Raw genomic sequence first — 15,493 nt, forward strand, 5'->3', positions numbered from 1 at the left:
TATATGTATATATATATGTATATATATATATGTATATATATATGTATATATATATACTATTAATAATACTATTTTACATGTAATTGGGAAATAAGATATATAGGCACTGGGGCATAGAGATCCACCATGCCCTACTGGAAAAGTTAAAGGGGGTATGAGAGAAGATATGGGAGAGAGCAGATTGGAGGAGAGGACATACTGTGGGATTGCTATTTTGGGGCAGTGAGGAGAAAGATGGGGAGAAAATGTGTAACTCAAAATCTGGCGGAAATGAATGATGTAAATCAGAAGTTAATAAAGCATTTGAAAAATGAAAAAAAAAAAAAAGAAATTGAACAAGCTATCAATGAACTCCCTAAGAAAAAACACCTAGGACCAGATGAATTTTTTTTTTTTGGAGGGCAGTTGGGGTTAACTGACTTGCCCAAGGTCACATGGCTAGTTTTCGTGTTAAGTGTCTGACATACTTGAACCCAGGTCCTCCTGATTCCAGGGCCGGTGCTCTATTCACTGTACCACCTAGCCACCCCCCAGATGAATTTTCAAGTGAATTTTACCAAACATTTAGAAACAATTAATTCCAATACTACAGAAACTATTTGAAAAAATAAATAAGTAAAGAGTGAGTCCTACTGGGGTGGCCAGGTAGCACAGCAAGTAAGAATACTGGCTCCAGTGTCAGGATGACCTGGGGATCAAATCTGGGCTCAGACACTTATTACCCACCCAGAAACACCTGGCTGTGTAACCTTGAGCAAGTTATTTAACCCCAATTGTTTAGGGGAGGCCAGGTGGCTTAGCGAGTAAGAGCAGTGGCTCCAATGTTGGGATGACCTGGGGATCAAATCCAGGCTCAGATACTTAGCACCACACCCAGAAATAACTGGCCGTGTAACCTTGAGCAAGTTACTTAACCCCAATTGCTTAAAAAAAAAAAAAGAATGAGTCCTACCAAATTTCTACTATGACACAAATAAGATCAATACTTTAACCAGGGAGAGCAAAAACCGAAAACTGTAGAACAATTTCTTTAATTAATATTGGTGCTAAATTTTTTTTTAATTAAGACTTAAATCTTTTTTTTTTTTGCTTTTTGGAGGGCAATTGGGGTTAAGTGACTTGCCCAAGGTCACACAGCTAGTAAGTGTTAAGGATCTGAAGCCAGATTTGAACTCAGGTCCTCCTGACTCCATGTCTGGTACTCTGTTCACTGCGCCACCTAATAAACTCTCTTAGTAGGTAACCTCTTCATTTTTATGATACCCTCTACATTTTTATGGTTTCTTAAGGTAGGAATGATGGTGGTGCTAGAAAAAAATTCTTCAAATATTAGACTAATTATCTCCAAAGTAGCTGTGCTATTCTCATGATCAGGAGTCACCCGAATATGAAGAGGCTGGCCCTGCTTTGATGAAAGAACTGCCTCTCCAGGATGTCCTGGACTAGAACTGGCTTGAGGCCCTTTCTATGGAATTGTTTGGTGAAGAGGTTACCCACTAAGAGGGTTAGGGTTGCTCTGGAGACCCCAAAATACCAACACGCTGGGTCCTGCTGAATGAATTCAACTCGAGTCTTCTCTCAGCCAAAGAAAAGTAAAGTTTATTAAAAGTTTACTTGCATTAGGCACAGAGTAAGTCTGTGCTAGGCCATTCTATGGCACTCTCACAAACATGAAGACAGGATGGGGTCTTACATACAGAAGGTTGTGGGAAAATCTAGGGGTGGTCTAGGGGAGGAGTTTGGGGAGGGTCTTCAGGAGGAGTTAAGAGGTTAATGAGTGATTAAGGGTGGGAAGTTGCTGGAGGCTACCTGGAGACCACAAACAATGGTGGACTAAGCCAGTTTGGGTGGGAAGTAGATGAACAATGGAGGGCTTGGCTAGCAACTAGGCTAGAGTTAGTAGTTAGTAGTTAGTAACTAGGCTAGAGGTTTGGACCCAGCCACAATGTAAGGCTTATTGCCTCATGCAAATGCCTCATCAAATGAGACAATTTAATCAAGAGTCCAAGAGAGGTTCCCAGAGCCTGTACCTCAAGGACTCAAGGAGAGCTCGAGGGGGCTCCCAGAGCTCATACCTCATCACTACCGTGTTTCCCTGATAATAAGACACTGTCTTATTAATTTTTTTTGGAAAGAAAAACACCAGAGGGCTTATTTTCAGGGGAGGGTTTATGTTGTCCTGCCTCAGCTCTCCTCCGAGGCACTGCTCTCAATGGCGCCAGCAAGCAAATCACTGGGGAAGAACAGGATGACGCGCTCACTGCTGCAGCTCTGATTGGATGCAGCTCAGAGCGCGTGTGCATTTCACGGGGGGGGGGGGGGGGGGGGCGGTGCATACAGAGGGTACCGTAATGTAGCTTGTAGCGCAGGGGATCACCTTCACTACAGTAGCAATCTCAATAGGGCTTATTTTCGGGGGAGGGCTTATTTTAGAGGAATCTTACACAGTAAGGGGAGGGCTTATTTTCGGGATAGGTCTTATTATGGGGGAAACACGGTAGGACTCTAGTCTTAGCTCTGCCATTCACTGTCTCTATCTCCTACACCTCTCATCTTCACCAGGAAAAGGAAGGGTTTGGATTAATCCTATCCATGGTCCCCACCATCAAGGATTCATACACATGAAATAATTAGAAAATAATTAATGGATTAAATTGTGTGTAAGTACAACAGTGATTGTTCAAAGGGAGATCTGTTGTATGCATCATGGAGAAAGCGGAGCTCTAACAAGACTTTTAAAGAGGAGTTGAATTTAAATTCAGAGAAGTGATGGAGGAGGACATTCTAAGCAGTGACTGGTATAAACAAAAACAAAGTGATAGGAACAAACATGACACGCACTCAGTACAATGAATAGACTGCTGTTTGGAGCAGATGATGGGGTACAGGCTCTGAGAAACCCCTTGAACTCTTGATTGAATCTTCCCACTTGATTAGGCACTTGCCTGAGGCCATAAACCTTCATTATCACTAGACCCAAATCTTTGTTACTCTTAACCTAACCTAGCCCTCCATCATCCAGCTACTACCCAAGCTTGATCCTATCAAAATATTTATACCCAAATCTGTTATCCTTAAACTAGCCATGTCCTCCACTGTCTGTCATCTCCAGGTAGCCTTCAGCTATTTCCCACCCTTAATCCCATTCCTGGAGTCTGACCTCAGTCCCCTCAAGATCCTCCTTAGACTCCTCCTCAAGACCCTCCCCAAACCCCTCTTCCAGACTACCCCTAAGTCCTCCCGAACACTTTCTGTATGTAAGATCCATCTGGCCTCCGTGATGGGGCTGAGAATTCAATCTATCTCATTCAGTGTCAGATTATTGTGGCCTGCTTGTAACAAATACTTAACCTCCTTAAAAGTATACCTACCCATTGTGGTGAATCTTTAATAAACTTTGCTTTACTTTGGTGAGACAAAGACTTGGATTGAATTCATTTGGCAAGACCTGCCATGTTGGTATTTTTGGGTCTTGAGCAACCCTAAATCTCAACATATTATCTTTTAGCCCAGCCTTCCCTGCCATCTCAGAGTGGAAATGCACCCCGCAGCAGTCTACTCATTGAAATCTTCATTATTAGTGGGAGCAATTGCAGTAGTAAAATCATTGAAGTAATCTGGTAGTGTTGTATAGGAAGGAAGGAAGGAAAGAAGGAAGGAAGGAAGGGAGAATGAGGGGGGAGGGAGAGAAGGAAGGAAAGAAGTCTTGTATTCTAAGAGCTTTACAAATATCTCATTTGATCCTCACAAGAATTCTAGGAGATAGGTATATTTTGTTCCTATTTTATAATTAAAGAAATTGACGCAGACAGAGGTTATGTAACTTGCCCAGGGTCACAAAACCAGTAAGTGTCTGTGGATTTGAACTTAAGTCTTTCTGACTTTAGGCCCAGTGCTCTATCTATCCACTGTGTCACCTATCTGAATTAGAGAGGGAACAAACTGAACAAATAAGAGAATCCTGTGAGTTTTTCCCAAAAGGACATGCCTTTTCTTTGGCCTTATCCTTCTTGACCTGTTTATAATATTTAATGTTCTTGACCTCCTGACTACTCTCTTTTTGGGCTTTTCATGACACCATTTTGTCTTGATTCTCCTCATTCCTTAGTGTCCTATATATTATAATCATTCTTACCTCACCCCCTGTGAGTGAGTGTACCCCAAGGCTCTGCCCTGTGTCTTCTCTCCACATAACTCTCTCATTAACCTCATCAACTCCCATGGGTTCAGTTACCACCTCTGTTCACATGACGCTCAGATCTTTGTCCATCCTTGTTTCTCTACTGCTCTCAAGGCCTGCATCTCCAGCTGCCCATTGGACATTGCAATGTGGATACTCCATGGGCTTCTCAAACATATGGAACTCATTATTTTCCTCCCAGATCCACATCTCTTCCAGAAATCCTTATTTCTGTTGAAGGCACTGCCATCCTTCCAGTGACCCAGTTTTACAACCTTGGAGGCATCTTCCAGTCCTCACCCCACATATCCAAGCAGTTGCCCTGTCCAAACATCTCCAGCATTTGTTCCTTTCTTTCCACTTAAACAGCCACCACCTGAGTCCTGGTCTTCATCACCTCTCACCTGGACTGTTGCAAGAGCCTCCTACTCAGTCTCCTTGTCTCAGTTCTCTCCCCTCCTCCAGTCTGCCCTCCATATACCTGCCAAAGTGATATTCCTTTTTTTTTTTTAGTTGCTCATTTATGGTTTTTATTTTATTTTTTCTCTTTTACTTTTTTTTTTTGTTTTCTATCTATTTATTTTTAGTTTTCAACATTCATTTCCACAAGATTTTCAGTTACAATTTTTTTCTCTGTCTTTCCCCTACCCCTACCCCCAAATAGCAAGCCTACTGAATACCCCTTCCCCCAATCTGCTCTCTCTTATATCCTCCCCCATCACCCCCCTAACTTTCTAGTAGGGCAAGATGGATTTCTATACCTCAGTACCTGTATATCTTATTTCCCAGTTGCATGTAAACAACACATTTTTAAACACTTTTTTAAAAAAAACTTTTGAGTTCCAGATTTTTTTCCCTTCTTCCCTCCTCATCCACCCCCACTGGGAAGATGAGCAATTCAATATAGGCTGTACATGTGTAGTTACCCAAATCATTTCCATAGTAGTTATATTGTGAAAGACTAACTATATTTCCCTCCCTCCTATCCTGCCCCCCACTTATTCTGTTTGTCCTTTCACCCTTTACCTTTTCAAAAATGTTTGCTTCTAACTACCCTCTCCCCCAATCTGCCCTCCCTTCTATCATCCCCCCTCTTATCCCCTACCCCCCCTATTTTCCTGTAGGGTAAGATACCCAATTGAGTGTATATGTTATTCCCTCCTTAGACCAAATTCAATGGGAATCAGGTCCCATTCCCTTTCACCTTCCTGCTCTTCCCCTCCATTGTAACAGTTTTCTCTTGCCTCTTTTATATGAGATAATTTACCCTAATTTATTGCTCCCCTTCTCCTCCCGATAAATTCCTCTCTCACCTCTTAGTTTTATTTTTTAGATATCATCCCTTCATATTCAACTCATCCTGTGCCCTCTGTCTATGTATACATGAACATACATATGCCCATACTCACATACATATTTATATATACATATACCCTCCTATACATACATACATACATATATGTATGTATACATATATATTCCCTTCAACTATCCTCATATTGAGAAAAGTCTTAGGAGTTACAATTATCATTTTTCCATGTAGGAATGTAAATAGTTCAACTTTAATAAATTCCTTATGATTTCTTTTTTCTGTTTACCTTCTCATATTTGAAAGTCAAATTTTCTGTTCAGCTCTTGTTTTTTCATCAAGAATGTTTGAAAATCCTCCATTTCATTGAATAACCATATTTTCCCCTACTGTAGCATTATACTCAGTTTTGCTGGGTAGGTGATTCTTGGTTTTAGTCCTAACTCCTTTGACCTCCGGAATATCATATTCCAAGACCTTTGATCCCTTAATGTAGAAGCTGCTACGTCTTGTGTTATTCTGATTGTATTTCCACAATACTCAAATTGTTTCTTCCTGATTGTTTGCAGTATTTTCTCCTGGGCCTTGGAAACTCTGGAATTTGGTTATGATATTCCTAGCAGTTTTCTTTTGGGGATATTTTTCAAGAGATGATTGGTGAATTCTTTCAATTTCTGTTTTGCCCTCTGGTTCTAGAATATCAGGGAAATTTTGCTTGACAATTTCTTGAAAGATAGTGTCTAAGCTCTTTTTTTGATCATGGCTTTCAGGTAGTCCAATAATTTTTAAATTATTTCTCCTGGATCTATTTTCCAAATCAGTGGTTTTTTCCAATGAGATATTTCACATTGCCTTGTATTTTTTTCGTTTGTTTGGATCTGTTTTATAGTATCTTGATTTCTCATAAAGTCATTAGCTTCCAGTTGCTCCAATCTAATTTTGAAGGAGTTATTCTCTTCAGTGGGTTTTTGAAATTCTTTTTCCATCTGGCATATTTGGCTTTTTAAGGCATTCTTTTCTTCATTGGCCTCTTTTGCCATTTGAGTTAGTCTATTTTTTAAGGTGTTATTTTCTTCAGTGTATTTTTGGGTCTCCTTTAGCAGACTGTTGACTCTCTTTTCATGATTTTCTTGCATCATTCTCATTTCTCTTCCCAGTTTTTCCCCCATTTATCTTACTTGATTTTCCTTCTGGAGCTCCTCCAGGGTCTGTAACCAATTCATATTTTTCTTGGAGGCTTTTGATGCAGAAGTTCTTACTTCATTGTCTTCCTCCTGCTTCATGCCTTCATCCTTTGTGTCCCCAAAAAAGGATTTTATGGTCTGTTTGTTCTTCTGTTGCTTGCTCATATTGTCAGCCAATTACTTGACTTTTGAGCTCTTTGCCATGGTAGAACTCTGTTCCAGAATGGAGAGAGCTATGTCCCAAATCGCTGAGGTTTTTGCAGCTGCCAGAGCTATTAGGAGGGTGCCCTCTTTATAGCCCCCACAAGCTTTGGCTCACTGGTCACATACCCCAGGACCACCACCCAAGACCATGATCCAGATCCAAGCAGGTTAGAGCAAGAATGATTACCCTCTGAATGGTCACTTGGTCCTCCTACATCTGCAGTCCAGGAGCTCCTGAGGCAGCCACAAGGCACAGGTGCTATACCTCCACTGCTTCTCGCCCTGGAAGCAGGGACTGGACCACACTCTTCAGTCCCCCTCTGTTCCAACAGAGTTCCTCACTGACCTTTTATTTTGTCTTTGGAATTTATGGGTTCGGAAGTCTGGAAACCATCACAGCTACTGATGATTCAGTCTCCTGAAGTCTGCTCAGGCCACGCTGCTTGGGGCCACCCTGGGGCTGAAACTGTGGCTCCCACTGGCCTGTGCTCAGCTCCCAGCTTGGTGTAATAGACCCTTCCTGTCTGTCTGCCTGTCTTCCTTCATCAGGAGATTTGTTTCTCTCTGTCTCTTTATGGGTTCTGTGGCTCTAAAGTTTGTTTAGAGTCATTTTTTACATGTATTGGAAGTGATTGGAGCCAAAGTGATATTCCTAAACACAGGTCATCCTCCTGATCAGTAAGTTCCTGTGGCTTCCTATTAACTCTAATTTAATTAGAAATTAATTCCTATTAACTGATATTAACTTCCTATTAACTCTAGGGTCAGATACAAACTTCTGACTTTTAAAGACCCTTACAAGCAGGCTCCAACCTACTTTTCCAGACTTATACATCACCCCCTTCACACACTCTTTGGTACAGCTGAATTGGCCTGTTTGTTGTTACTCACACATGACACACTCCATCTCCTGTCTCTGGACTTTTTCACAGGCTATTCTCTATTCCTAAAATGTACTCTCTTTCTTCACCCTCATCCTTTGGAATCTAATTTCCTTCAAAGCTTAGGTTAGGTGCAGTCTGAAAAGTGATCTGCAAGCTTTACCAGACTTTGGAAAAGGGTTAGTGGTACAAAAAAAGAATTAAGAACTTCTCATCTAGTCTGTCCTTCATTTTACAATTGAAGAAACTGAGGCCCAGAGAGGTTAAGTACTTTCCCCAAAGCCACACAGTAAATGGCAGGCTTGGGATTTGAACACAGGCATACTGAATCCAAATCTAGGACACTTTTCTGTTATGCCATGTTATCTTTCTCTTCCTTGCTATTTCTTTGCCATCTTCCTTCCTTCCTTCCTTCCTTCCTTCCTTCCTTCCTTCCTTCCTTCCTTCCTTCCTTCCTTTGTACCTTTGTTCTCTTTGCTTCTTCTTAATTCTCCAGCTATCCAATTCAGTTCTCACTCCTATCCCTGTGGATTTTATTTTTAATATTTCTCCAGCTTCTTTCTTCTGTCTCTTGGCCTTCTCCCTGCTGACGCTTGGGAGAGGTTAAGAAATCCCTACTTCCAGGTGGGATTTTTTTACTTAGGAAAGAGGATTTCCATTTGCAAATGAACTGAATGGGAAAACCTAGGTTATAGCTTGTTTTGAGGTGTTTTGTTTTGTTTTATGCAAATCTCAATGTTCTTTCCCTTGCTCTGTGTTCCCTAAGGGGAAGACTGGGATGTAGGTCTCCCAGGCATTTCCCAATGCAAATATGAGTCTTCAATTTCATTCTTTAATAGCATTTATCATGTAACATTCCTCCTAAAATAGTCTTATTACCCTACTGGATAAGAAGCTTTATGAGGACTGGAAACTGTCTCATTTAAACTTTGGAAAATCCTAAGCATGGTGCTTACTTAAGCACAGAATTGTTGTTCAGTGGTTGGGGTGTTCTTGGCAAAGATACTGGAATGATTTGCCATTTGCTTCTCCAGCTTATTTTACAAGTGAGGGAATTGAGGCAAACAGGATTAAGTGACTTGCCTAGAGTCACACAACTAATAAGTGTCTGAGGCCAGATTTGAACTCAGGAGGATGAGTCTGCTACTCCAGACCTGGCACTCCATCCACTGCACCACCTAGCTGCACACAATCTTTGCATAATATTGGCTCAATTGAACTGTATCCGTTTTTCCCCACCTAATTTCTTTCAGTCTCCTCCTCCCTACTCTTCTTTTCCCTCCTACTTTTCCTCCTTTTACTATTAAAATAATTTCTTTATACTTTCTTCTTCCTCTAGAAGCACTTTAAAAGTTCACAACTGAACAAAGCACCCCCTTCTTTCTTATTCTCTATCTTTCCTATCTCTTTTTTCTAGTCCAGAAAGAAAGGGGGGGAAGGAGATCTCAAAATCAATCATTCACATAAAGTGGATTTTTTCCAGGTGGAAAGTGAAAGTGGCCCAGTGAATGTTTAGATAATTGGGGAGATAGGAATGTCTGAGGGAAGTTTTTGCTGTGGGTATTTCTACAATGAGCAGTGGGGGAATTATAACTACAATTTAAGAGGAAACCACAAGATACAGATAGTTCGAGGTCTGGAGAGCTGAGGCGTCATTCTGGCTCTGTCCCAAAGGAATTCTGGGACCTTGGACAACACTTAACCTTTGAGAAGCCCAAAGCCCTGTCTAAATGCACAGTGGTACTGATGCTGGTCCTGATGATGAGGATACTGCCACAAAGTGTGAACACTTGATGAATTCATCTACTTCCTCCTTCCTTTTGCTCTATTTGCACCTGACAGCACACCACTGCCCTCTGCTGTCTGATGCGGTTTTACTGCCCTTGCTTGCTAGGATGCTTTCTCCCAGTGCCCCCTCGCCCCAGCTCTTTCTGGTTGGCTGAGCTGGCTCACCTCAGCATCTCTTCTGCTACTCCTCATTAACCTCACTCTACTTTGTCTCCCCCTCCCTCTGCCCCTACAGTACTGCCAGTAACTCCAACCGCAGCACGCCTGCCTGCTCCCCCATCCTCCGCAAGCGGTCCCGCTCACCCACCCCACAGAACCCGGACGGAGACACCATGGTGGAGAAGGGCTCGGACCACTCCTCCGACAAGTCCCCATCTACACCAGAGCAAGGGGTACAGCGCAGCTGTTCTTCCCAGTCTGGCCGGAGTGGCAGCAAGAATTCCAAGGTGAGATGGAAGTACCCATGCCCCCAGTCAGCTGCAGGGGAGAGGCTGAGATGGGGAAGAGGATGGGCAGCATATCCTCTGGTCTGCACCTGTTGGGATAGTCCCAGCTCCCTGAGACCCTAATTGATGGAGCAAAAGGATGGGAGGGAGGGAAGGTCACAGGTAAACACACTTATGACTAAACACATTGGGAATGGATAAATAATGCCCCCAAACCAGTTTTCCCTCAGTTTCAGTGGGAATCCACTTAAATGGGAGCTAGACTTGGAGCCCCTTTCCTTCTCACAACAGGGATACACATGGGAAACTCTAAAGGGTTGGGGAGGTGGTCCAGGAATCATTAGAAATTAGAAGAGTTTCTTCTCTCCCTCACCTCACTCAGGTCTCATTTCAGGATGTGAGCTAGAGAAAAGACCCTTGTTCGGGGGCCCCAGTTGCCAAAGGGTCAGGAAGGCCCTTCTTTATGTGTTTTCTTTGTTCTCCTTTCTTTCCTGAACCTGTCATTCTGTAGTTAACAGTAGGCTCAGCCCCTTAGAAAAAGGTTCCACAGGGAATGGGCCCAGCTCTGGGATGCTAGATCATTCCCTTTCCTCTGTTACAGTAGGTTAGCACCCTCACCTCCACCCAGACCTTGCACCCTGGGGACTCTAGGGACCCAGGGTCTGAGGCCCCAGTTAGAACAGGGCAGGGGGAGCACAGTGGCCCAGCTGGGTGACTGAGAGGAGGGGAGTTGGTGCTCCTTGGGTCCCCAGACTGTGAGAATGGTGATCAGTCATTGGGACCAGAAAGATTTCCTCCAAACCTATTTTAAGGGATACTGCATTATAACCTATATTCCTTTAGTGCCACTATTATGGAGCCCTGGGGTGGGGTGGGGGGTGGGGGTGGGGAAGGGGCGGAGAGTCAGAGACATTTTTTGTCTTGTTGCACATCAGGGAAGAAATCCCAATAGTAGCAATTCATGAGTTGGGGTATCTGTCCTCACGGGTCACACTACCCTTCATCTCTGGACCCTCAGGCACTGGGAAGGGGGTGGGAACCTCTGGGAGTAGGTTGTGGGGGAGCTCTCTTCCCACCTGACTTTGTCTCTTGATTTCTTGTTCTTCTTCCCCTTCCTCTCCAACCCCTCACCCCTTCCCTTGCATGCTCGGTCTTAGTCTCACAAGCGCCTCTCAAAAGTAAGACACCATCTCTCTGTCTGTCTTTCTCTCTCTTCCCTCTGCAGTAGAACTATTTGTAGTGCTCAGCAAACCAACCCTGAAACTGTCTTGCTTGGTCCTTTTCCCAGAGGGGCAGGTTCCATTTTTGTCCTGTCAGGTTGGCTTGAAGTCACTGAGGGGCCATTTGTGTTGTACCAGAGATCTGAGAACAGGCCCACTCATCACACCTGGGATTACTGTACCCACTGATTCACTCCCTGCTTCCAAGATACAGCCTCATGCTGACTCTGTGTTACTCTCAATTCCCTCCTTATCTGGTGCTGACTATTGTTCAGAATTCTACCAGTGGCAGCTTCATTTATTCAGGGAATGGAGGGTACATTCCTAATTAGGGAATCCCTAACTAGGGAATCCTGTTAGACTCACTATGGGTCTTAAGCTGCCATACTGTGGTGGCTTGGCTGGGGTTAGGGGTTGGGGGAAAGATAATATTTATGAATTCATGGAGTATTCTCATGGTCCCCCATCATGTATATTGCATATCAGTGACCTCAAGAGACCCACCTGAATATCCCCTCTCCCTCTTACCAAGTCTTTCAGAGCAGCTCAGCTTAAGCATCCCTTATAAACATCCCTTATCCGCATCTCCCACAGTCCTATGGAATGTGGGTAGTCTTAGGCTCTTGGATCTCGATCGGGAAATGGAATGCACCCACTGGTAGGGCATGGTATCAGTGCCCTGAGGTTGGTGAGCTGAAAGTAGTTCTGGTCAGAACCCAAGGAGAAGTGTGGAATGCTTTCTAGTGACCTTATAACATCAGAAGGATGTGGGGAGCTTGGAAGGAAGTCCAGGAATTAGTACAAGGCATGACCATTCAACTTGGGAAATAGGCCAAGGAAGAGAGGGGTGAGATCTAAATATCTCAAGCAATTCTTGATTGATTTGTTAACAGTCTTCTCCTATTTGAAAGGGTATTTGGGAGAAGGTGATGAGTACTTCTTCTCCTCCTCAGTGTAAGAAAATTTGAAAAAATGGGGCTTAAGATACAACAGGGAAGATTTAAGTTAGAGACTTAGACAGGAGAATTATGAGATACTGGTACTGGATCACAGACTCCAGAGATTTAGAGCTGGAAAAGACTTCAGAAACCTTATAGAACTCTTGGTTTTTCAGATTTAAATGTTTCCCTAGGCTTTTATCTAAGCCCTTCATATTACAGGTGAAAAAACTGAGGCCCATAGAGATGACGTGCTTGCCCAAGATCACACAGGTATTAATTAAGTGGCAGAACCAGGGCTTGAACCACAAATCCAGTACTTTTTCTGCTGCACAGAAGTGGCAGAATTTCTTTCCTCCAAGAGATTTAAGGCATAGTAGCACATTTTATGATTTTAGTGGTGTAGTCATGCCTGAAGTTAGAGAACTGGCTAAGGTTACCTCAAAAAGCCTTTCAAAGTTCAAGGAATATGATAGCCCCTAGCTGCCTGCCCAAAGGGAGGAGAGGTCAGCTTCAGAGAACTTGAAGCTCCTCATGGTCGCTACTTGCTTAAAGCAAGGCTTGTTTTTTTTCCCTCTTTCCTTGAGACTCTGTTTAGAAAAATCCCTTGGCCTCCAGCCCTAGCAGAAGATCAGCGTATCTTTCCTCAAGGAAGGTGCTCAGTGTACGATGGCTGAGAATGATGCCAAGATGCTTATTTATTTAGAACTTGATTGTGTTGGGCCCTGTGATTTTCTTGCTTTCAAGAAGCCTTTGCATTAGTAAGGGAGGTAGAACATATAACCAAAAAGCTACGATGAAGTTAGTGTATGAGAAATTCACATGAGTGGTATAAACAAAGTGGGGTCTAGGTAGAAAGACTTTGTGGAGAAGGTGGTGCTTGAGCTGGGCCTGAACAAAGTAGGTAAAACTTTGATAGACAGAATCATGGAGGGAGGTGGGGATGAGGATGTGGGATCAGTGATCAGCCAATTCAGTTACATAGTAAACTAAAAGTGTTCACTCTGTACTAACAATATTGATGAAGATTCAAAGATAATAATATAGTTCCTAGCCTCACGGAGCTTTTAGTCTGGTAGGATAGATAAGACATATACACAATCATATTACAAAAATAAATGATTATAAGGGCATGAAAGAGGTCCAAATAAAGTTCAGAGACCACGTAACTAGGGAAGATCATAGAAGGAATAAAGGAAGAGGGAATATTTGAGCCAGGCCATAATGGACCTAACCAGTGATGATTGTAAAGGAAGGGCATTCCTTTTGTATAGGTAATTGCATGAGCAGAAGCCTAGAGGTGGGAAACTTCAGGGCATTTTCTAGTTTTGTTGGTCTGCAGAACATGTGAAGAGATTATGTAAGATATAGCTGGGAAGGTAGGTTAGGATCTGAACTAAAGAACCTTAGTCAAGATTTTGGACTTGAGGCTGTAGGTAGTGGGAAAGTGTGAGGAAGATGTATCAGAGAGGATGAGACAGAAAGCAGAGACTGGGAAGAGGCCACTGTAGTTAGGGAACTATGACCATGGATAATGAGAGTCAGATTTGGGGATCTGTTGCTTCCTAATGCAAAACCAAGACTGCTATTCACAGGATACAGGGGTATGAGATGAGATAGTGACGGATTTACAGCCTACACAAGGGGAGAGGGAGGAACTTCATCAGGAGACAAGAAAAACCCATGTTTTGCCCAAATAGCATAAGGGAAGGAAGAGGCCACAGAAATGGGGTAGGAAGACCCCCCCCCCAGTGAGAATACCCTGCTTCCTCTCTTTTATCTCCTGTCACCCAGAAGTAATGAGCCAGTATCTGGAGGTGACCAGAGTGAATCCAAGGCAGGATACACATTATCCAGGCCCTCATTTTACCCCTCATGCCCTTACTTCCCCATCTAGCTCTCCTAAAGGAAGTCTGGCCATTATCTATCCCATCACAGGATTATCCTATCCACAGAGCTGGACGAGACCTTAGAAATCACCTAGTCTGACCCGATCATTACAGATGAGAATCTGACTCAGAGTCTGAGAGAGTGACTTACCAAAGTAGCAAAAGTAGAATTCTACCACAGGCCCTGTGACTCTAAACCTTACCTTACCACTCCCTGAGAACCTAAATGAGCTTGACAGTTCTGCTTCTTCCAGACAACACCAGTCTTTGTCTTCATGAACAACTGTACTGGGCCTGACCCTGGTACCTCTGTATAGGTGCTACTAGAGTATGTTATCTTTGGGGTTGTTCCCAGAGCATCTCAAGTGGCTGAAGATACTCCAACCCCCAGTTCTGTAGTAATGATTTTCAACCACCAGAGGGAGCCACAAAACTGGATTCCAACTCTCATTTCGCAATAGAGATGGTTAGTCCCTAAGTCAGTGCTGGGTCCTTCTCAGCAGAGCTGCCCTTTAAATGTTGCAAGCCCTAATTCAGTGACCTGACCCCATTGATCATGGCCTGTCCCCTGTGCTTACTATGTTTGCTCAGTCTGTGGCTCTCTTCTTTGGCCTCTGTAGCACTGACTCCCCCTTCTCCTTTGTTTTACGTTTATCTTCTTTTCCCCCTTCAGTTCTAATTTTTCTGATTTTCTTTCCAGTATGACAGACTTAACCTGATCAAAGTAAGGAGTCATTTTTTCTCAACCCCCCACCGACTGTCCAATTACCAGTGTTATCCTCTAGTCTTTTCCTTCCTCTTCTCTTTGCTCACTTTGCCTACCCCATTCCCCTAGTATGTGATAGATCTTTCCAGCTCTCAGGGCAGCAGTCAGTGCCAAGATAACTTCTCATCCTTTTTCTATCCATCTTTGGTTCCTTTAGCTGTTCCCTTGCTTCTACTAAAGAGGGTGAGAGGTATTCTCTCCCTCTTGCCATACTGCTCCCTGTACCCTTCTCCTGTAGGTCTGCTTAAAGCAGTTCTACTGATCCCCACCCCCCCATAGCCTGATATTAAAAGCTTCCCAGATCCCATCCCATGTCCCCTCCAGCCATTTACAGAATCCATTCCTTGTGTCCCACCTCCCTTAATCCTCTTCTGCCTTTTGGTCCTCACTTCTTGTGGTAAAGGACGACTTGGAAAGAAGTATTATCCGGGGTGGGTTAAAGCAGAATAGCCCATTCACTTGCTATTAGATATCCCCCTTTTCACTCTCAGAAACCAGATGAGGGAGCTGATAATATCTGCAACCTCTTGTAGGTAGGACCCACACTAAGAGAAGCTTTGATGAAGTAGGAAACAGAAACAGGAGAATCAGTGTAGATGGAAGGGTCGAGGACTTCCTGGAGCTTAGCAAAGGCTATACAGGTGTGTGTGTGTGTGTGTGTGTGTGTGTGTGTGTGTGTGTGTGTGTG

At 43.4% G+C, this 15,493-nt stretch overlaps 1 protein-coding gene across 6 annotated transcripts in view; it reads left to right on the forward strand.

Moving 5' to 3' along the window:
- The window catches only part of GRAMD1B (GRAM domain containing 1B), a 338,159-nt gene that overhangs the window by 273,571 nt on the left and 49,095 nt on the right, over nucleotides 1-15,493 (forward strand). For all 6 annotated transcript variants that reach the window (XM_069070083.1, XM_069070084.1, XM_069070085.1 and 3 more), the window contains one exon: nucleotides 9,782-9,992. In XM_069070083.1, the coding sequence (XP_068926184.1) occupies nucleotides 9,782-9,992 (211 nt within the window). The remainder of the gene's footprint in view (nucleotides 1-9,781; nucleotides 9,993-15,493) is intronic.

This window comes from Petaurus breviceps, unplaced genomic scaffold, assembly GCF_028583685.1.
Source record: "Petaurus breviceps papuanus isolate PSGF00001 unplaced genomic scaffold, PetGlider_PUasm1.0 90804, whole genome shotgun sequence".
NCBI lineage: Eukaryota > Metazoa > Chordata > Mammalia > Diprotodontia > Petauridae > Petaurus > Petaurus breviceps.